A 6,581-nucleotide genomic window follows, 5' to 3' on the forward strand; every position below is an offset into this window, starting at 1 on the left:
TGTCAAACCAGGTGGTCAGCAGCACAGGAAGACCACAGGGCTCTGTACTCTCACCATTCCTTTTCACTCTCTACACTTCAGACTTCCGACTTCTGTCATCTATAGAAATATTGAGACGACTCTGCAGTTGTATCAGAGAAAGACAAGAGGCCGAATACAGAGATCTGGTGGAGCGCTTTGTGGCCTGGTGTGGGAACAATCACCAAATCTTGAAACAAAACCCCATCAGATTAAGCAGAATGTCTATTTTGTTTGTTTAAGAAGTGGGGATGTCTATATTGCATCTTTTCGTTCTTGTTATACATTTCTAACAAGAAAAAAAATCCAGATTTTAATGCAACATTAAAACGGAGGCATTAAATATCATCACGGGAATATGTGTGGGTAACAGACCGGAAATTTTAATTGAAACTGGAACATTCTTGGTGTTTATCATCGGTTTTAAAGTAAAAATCTTTGCGAAAGTTTGTTCACAGGTCAACATTTGACTCTTCTTTATTTCCTGTTGAGTAAAACTCAGCCGGGCTCCAAAGAAGGAGTCCTGTTCTCCAGGAAAACAGAGGGAATGTGTAAACACCAATAAAAGGAAAATTAATTTAAACATAAAAAATAAAAAAACTGAAAATACTCTTTTTTCCCCCCCTATTTCCTAAATTTATGTCTCAGTGACCATGATGAACACTGAAATTTAAAATCCTTTCTGCTGTTGAAATAGTGGCAAAAATCCCTAGGAGCAGCAGAAACCTGCACAAAGAAACTTATTTTTGTTTTGCTTTTTCCACGTGTTTCTGTCCCTTCTGTTTCTGTGTGAAGCGACCAGGATGAGAGCGCGTTCCTCTCCGAGGTCGCAGTTCGCAGCCTAAAAGAGGCGCACTGCTCCCTGAGTCTTCAAGTGTCTCGGTGTCTTGTTCATCAGCGACGAAGCATTTAAAATACTTTCAAACTCATTTCAATGGACACACATTTAGATTGAAAAAGTCTTTTTTTCAACTATTTAAAGCATTCCTGATCATATTTCTTTGACCCATTATTATTTGTTGACAATTAAAATGTTGACTCATGAATGAATGAATGCATGAATGAATGCATGAATGAATGAATGGAACCTAATTGGGAAAATAAAATAATAAAACCAATCGACCAATTTTCCCCGACTGGCAAAGAAAAGCAGGAAACCCAATAACAGCTCAAGCCCAACAGTGACATCTACTGGTGAAATGTAACACTTTACCTTCCACCAGCTCAGGTTTGCACTTTGAGCTGAAACTGTGCTTATGTTTACGTCAATTATTATCACTGTACAAGATTTGATCAAACGTCAGACGTAAAGTGTCAATTTACTCTTGAAGCCGTTATCCTAATAGCTGGACTGTCAAATATTCATAAATATCTTTAATGCAATACAATCAAAGAACATGTCAGAAGGTGAACTTGTTTTTTTTTTTTTTTTTTTTACATCATCTTTAAATTATGCAAAGAATTGCCAAGGTGTGACTTTAATTGGATTAGTGACAGGTTTTTAATAATATTTCATTGAGTTCTGTTTGAAGGGTTTTAGATTGTTTTCTGTCCTGCTTCCACTCTTTGGTCTGGACCAGCAGCACGACAGCCTGTTTAAATTTACCTAGCAAAAGCATACACACCCCACTCAACTTCTAACAATTCCTTCAGACTACCATCACGAACTTGAATATATTTTTATTGGAACTGCATCTGATAGATCAACCAAAACAACAACAACAACAACAAAAGCTCACACATTGCACCATCGAAATGAAACTAATCCTCATTTTTCTGGGTTTCCATTCAACTTCTACCCACAGCGCAGAGCTCAGGCTGCTGCAACACAAGGCAGAAACGCAAACTTTATGAAATAGCTACAAGAATATGAGTGACGCTGATGAATAATGTATTTTAGCATGCTGCATAAATGACTCCAAATATTTCAAGGTATAATCGTTTTGTGTTTCTTTATTAGATGAGGAAGTGAAAAGAGTCATTGTTCACATCTGCATGATTCGTTGTATTTGTATTCAAATCTACTGGATGAAATAAGCAGACATTGCAGGAAAAATAACCAATTTGAAAATTATGCTTTCAAATGAACTCTAAAGTTGTTTTGTGTGTTAGTCATGTATTTAGTTGTTATTGTTTACCAGAATAACTAGATGATAACGAGGCGCAAAGTGACTTGGATAGAAGTAAACAAGACAAATGGAAACTTATGATTTTTTTATTTTTTTTACTACAACATTTTGTGAAGCATAAACCGGCAAACATACTGAAAATCCAGTCTTCCTCCATAAATCTTGGGTTTTTTGGGGGGTTTTTTTCTTCATGTCGATTTAGTTTACCAGTGAACTTCTTCAACTACGGTGTCGGCGGCGTCGGTTGATAAAGAAACTGTCCACTCCTCCTCTCTGAGCGTCTGCTGACGCACCAGGAAGCCTGATAGTCTGAAGAGGCCTTAATGTTCTTCCTCTGTGGTTTTCCATAAACGGTAACTGAGGTAGCCACTTCCTGCGTAGCACAGTGTGGCCAGAAATGCAAAGAACTGAAAGTGGCGCAAGCAGAAAGGATTTGAAGACGAAAAGACAAACAAGGTTTTAAGTAAATTCTGAAAAGTACAAACACTTTCTTAGCAAGAAGAAAAGTGAGTCCACAATCAAAGAATCAATAGAATGTTCACTTTTCCAGAAAAGAGCAGTTCTCTGACCAATGTTTGGTTTATTTTCACTCAGGTTCTCGCTGTATAGGAGATAATCAGATCCATTAACTTTCTAGAACATTTTTCTGTGGCTTCGGCTTTCATGAAGTTTTTTACAGCCTAAATGTCTTTTCCATTAGGTCGGCACTGGTAGCCATAGTGGTAGAGATCATTTTTGGTTTGAGCGAGTTGACTTTCTGCGTAGGGTGGCATGTGGCTTGCAGGGCAAAATGAGGCAAGCAAAGAAAATGTCAATGACAATCTCAGTGGGTTAATAAATACTTTCTTTATAGCATCTTTAAAGATAAAAAGAAGTCAGTTTCTTCCAGCAAACTATTAAATTAAAGACGATGATAGAAGTGCAGAAGGTAAAACATAAATAAAAGATAATAACATAAATAACACCATTGTAGCTGCTGCTGACATATCAATCTTAAAAGATGTCTTCAGCTGCTTTTTTGTTTTGTTTTGTTTGTTTTTTTAAGTCTGCAAAACCACACTGGAGGCCAAAAACGTTTTCTCTGCTGGATGTTAGACTTAACTTTGGAACAGAGACCAATACTTAATTAATTAATCTAAGCAGATCTGGGATGTATTTTAGCAGATGTTTAAATGTGAAGTTTGAATCAGTGGGGAGTGGGCGCCCCCTTGTGTTTGTGATTTGGGGAAGATTCCTCTAACTTTCTGTTTCTAATAATTACACAAAGCCCTAACTTGTTATGAGAATGGTTATTATCTGTTTTTGTAAATTAAGCATTGCAGGAAATTCCCACAGCAACGAGGGAAAATGTCACCCAGTTGAATAATGGATTTAATAATGGTGTTTAATAATTTAATAATGGTGTTTTTCATCATCCAGGAAGCAGTAAGTTGGTCGAGCTCGGCCTCGGTCAAAATCATCTTATCGACTTTAGGGAGAGAACAAGAGCAGCCACGTCTTAAACTATGTAACAACCTAGCAAAGACTAAAAGAGTTTACATTGACATTTGTGTGCTTACTGCTGATGCTGCCCAACAGTTGTAGTTGTATCGCCCCCTGGTGGCCTGGCCCACACAGACAGCCTCGACCACGGCTGTCACCAGATACAGAGCAGCAGCAGCGCAGTTGAAACACAGCGACTGAAGGAGGCAAGCAGAGAAACGTCTGTTCACAAATGAAACGCCAAAGTGGAACCGATTCAGTTGATTTACTGAGCCAGACCGTGTGTGTGTGCGTGTGCGTGTGTGTTTGTTATGTGAGGGTTACCAGCGTTGTCCAGGGGATCTGCGGTATCCTGCTGTGGACTCCGGTGAGATAAATTATGAACAGGCAAATGGTCAGAATCCAAAGCAGGATGGACACAAACATCACCCAGCAAAGAGCCGACAGGCGGAAGTAATCGGTGCCGCCAATCAGGATCCAGACCAACATGCCACTCAGCTGCAGAGAGGAGAGGACAGATGAAAACACAACAGGGACTCATCACAGATACTCTGTCTTATTTATTAATGTCTAAACAGCATTCTGCCGACTCTCCCCATCCCCCTATCAAATCATTTTAATGGTGGCAGTGAGTGATTAATTGTTTTTTCCCCCATGAAACAAACCACACCCTTCCCCTTTCCCAACAAAAAGTTCCTGCAGGATGTTTCATATCACCGGAAGATTCAGTCTGACTGTGGGTTTTATTTTAAAGTGAAATCACAAACACAGATGCCTCCGTTGGGAATTTAATTACTTAATGTAAAAAAAATATTTATTTTTTTTAAATTCCTGCTTTTGATAGAATTTCATCTCGTATTGCATCATGTGTGGAATGCCCATCCGGTCTGTGGCAGCCAGCCAGACTGTATTTGGAGAAAAGCTGCCCAGGATTTTTTATTTTTTTTCTCTCCGGCTGAATTGAAGAGGAAGAGAGACAATGAGGGAAAGAAAGGACGGAGACTTGATTTGCTTTGTTGTTTTTGGTTCACTTCCTATTTTCATAGAAACACTGCTTCTGGTTTTTTATGACTTTTCTCGCACCAGGGTCAATGTGCAAAAAAGTTTCCCTTTGAATTCTGTGTTTTTCTAATTGAGTGCTAAAGATACCAAAAGCTTCTTAAAGAGACAGAGGCCCAATTTCAAGGCGTGAAATTACAAAGTCAATTTTTTTTAAGTCATATTTGATATATGTAGCATTTTTTATAAAAACTGGAGGTAATATAGTTACATTATTGTGCTATAAAACAGTGCTATGAGGCTGGAAAAAACACAATACTGCCCCTTTAAATTCAATCTTCACTGAGATCTTCACTTTATTCTTTCAATTTAACATCATTTGTATAAGTTTATGTAGCTTGCATGCTAACTGCAGTATCAATCTGAGCATAAGCATATAAGATAGTTCAGATTGGAAAGTAATTTACTGATCTGATTGTATGAAGATTAAAATTACTGGCAAATCCCAACATGTCATATCCTTCTGCCTTCACTGATCTGGATTTAGTCCTAAAAAGTCACACTTACTATCTCCGCCTGAAGAAGTATCCCTTTGGCGTTTGTGGTGAAATGCTGGTCGAAGGCCAACGTGGAGGTCGAGATGTTGAACTGCGGCAGAGGGGAAACCCTGCGGGTCGGCGACGCAGCCGTCCTGTCCATGATGCAGGGACGCAGAGGGACTGTGAACTTTTCCCAAGAGTGTCGCCGCAGCACAGGAAGTGCTGTTCCTGCCCCGGAATCCAGCGAGGACACCCACCGATGAAACGGCAGCACAAATGAACCAGTTTCATCTGCCTACGTTTGAAAAGCCCCAAGTCAAGACAGTCCAGAAAAGGCTTCAAAGTTTTGCTCAGACCATGTTTGTCCACAACATGGAGACATTTATATTCGTGTTGTTTAATTAACCGGGTTCATTTGTCACAGACTTTTTTTTGGCTTGGTAGACAAAAAAAAAAGTCTACCAAGCAACAACAAAGCTATAATAAGATCACAAATCATAACCATTACATTTTATAAAAACATACATAGAAAAACATGTTACTAGTCCTTACACAAGAATTTGTACCAGTGCTTTAAATGGTCTCTGAGTCTCTGAAAGACTCAGTCTCTCAAAGACTCAGAGACCTTTGAGAGACTAAACTTCTTGACCCTTCCTTGTTAAAGCTGTTCTTTCCTCTTTTCTGACATTGCCAAACTTGCTTTCCTTGAAGCAGAGAAACTCACCAGTTCCGTCTCCTGTCGTATGTGACATAGCTGCTCACGCAGTCGATCAAAAGTCTGTTGGAATCACTCAAACGTCTTTGATGGATTTCAGTCTTGTTAGCTTAGAGGTGAACAACTAATTTTGAACTGATTTGTCTTAAGTAAAGGTAAAGGTAATTTTATTTATGTAGCACATTTTTAGCAACAAGAGTAAAAAATCTTACTTCCACATTAGTAACAAGGCAATACAAAGTTATTCAAGGTTATTCAGATATTGAAAAGAAATAATTTAAAAATAAACTTTTAAAATGTCTGAGGTAGAAATATCTGTCTGAATCACCCGGGTTCTTCCTACTAGATTACTTCAAAACCATCCAATTGTTTGTTTTTAATAACGAGCAATATCAGAAAGGTGTTACATAAAAATCAGTCACATATCAAAGTTGCATTGAACTGCATTGTAAGCAATCTTACAGATGCCGACATAAGCAGAAAAGCTGCAGCTGGACATAAAAACTAAAAGTTCAGTGTGGCTTTAAGTTGGTGAGCTCACATACAAGAGACCTGGCATTATAAACTGTTATCGAGGAGAACCAGGCATTGCTGCAGTGCAGTGCTGAAAACAATGACTAGCTTTCGCCACATGGGGGCAGTAGTTGTACGCGGACAGCGGTAAACCTGATGTCAGAAGAAACAGCAGAACTCGGGGAC

General features: G+C 38.8%; 1 protein-coding gene across 2 annotated transcripts; it reads right to left on the reverse strand.

Moving 5' to 3' along the window:
- Positions 1 to 2,216: 2,216 nt before the first annotated feature.
- On the reverse strand, positions 2,217 to 5,730 carry cmtm8b (CKLF-like MARVEL transmembrane domain containing 8b). 2 transcript variants are annotated; one of them, XM_016672242.1, is made up of 4 exons: positions 5,196 to 5,730; positions 3,954 to 4,127; positions 3,707 to 3,826; positions 2,217 to 2,520 (listed from the first exon to the last, which is right to left on the reverse strand). In XM_016672242.1, the coding sequence occupies exons 1-4, from the start codon at positions 5,325 to 5,327 to the stop codon at positions 2,371 to 2,373; spliced, it is 576 nt and encodes a 191-aa protein (XP_016527728.1). In that variant the 5' UTR covers positions 5,328 to 5,730; the 3' UTR covers positions 2,217 to 2,370. The 2 variants fall into 2 exon arrangements, with proteins under 2 accessions (XP_016527728.1, XP_007551511.1); XM_007551449.2 differs by having other exon boundaries at positions 2,383 to 2,554; positions 5,196 to 5,722.
- Between the last annotated feature and the right edge of the window lie 851 nt (positions 5,731 to 6,581).

Source organism: Poecilia formosa, unplaced genomic scaffold, assembly GCF_000485575.1.
Source record: "Poecilia formosa unplaced genomic scaffold, Poecilia_formosa-5.1.2 Scaffold0, whole genome shotgun sequence".
Lineage (NCBI taxonomy): Eukaryota > Metazoa > Chordata > Actinopteri > Cyprinodontiformes > Poeciliidae > Poecilia > Poecilia formosa.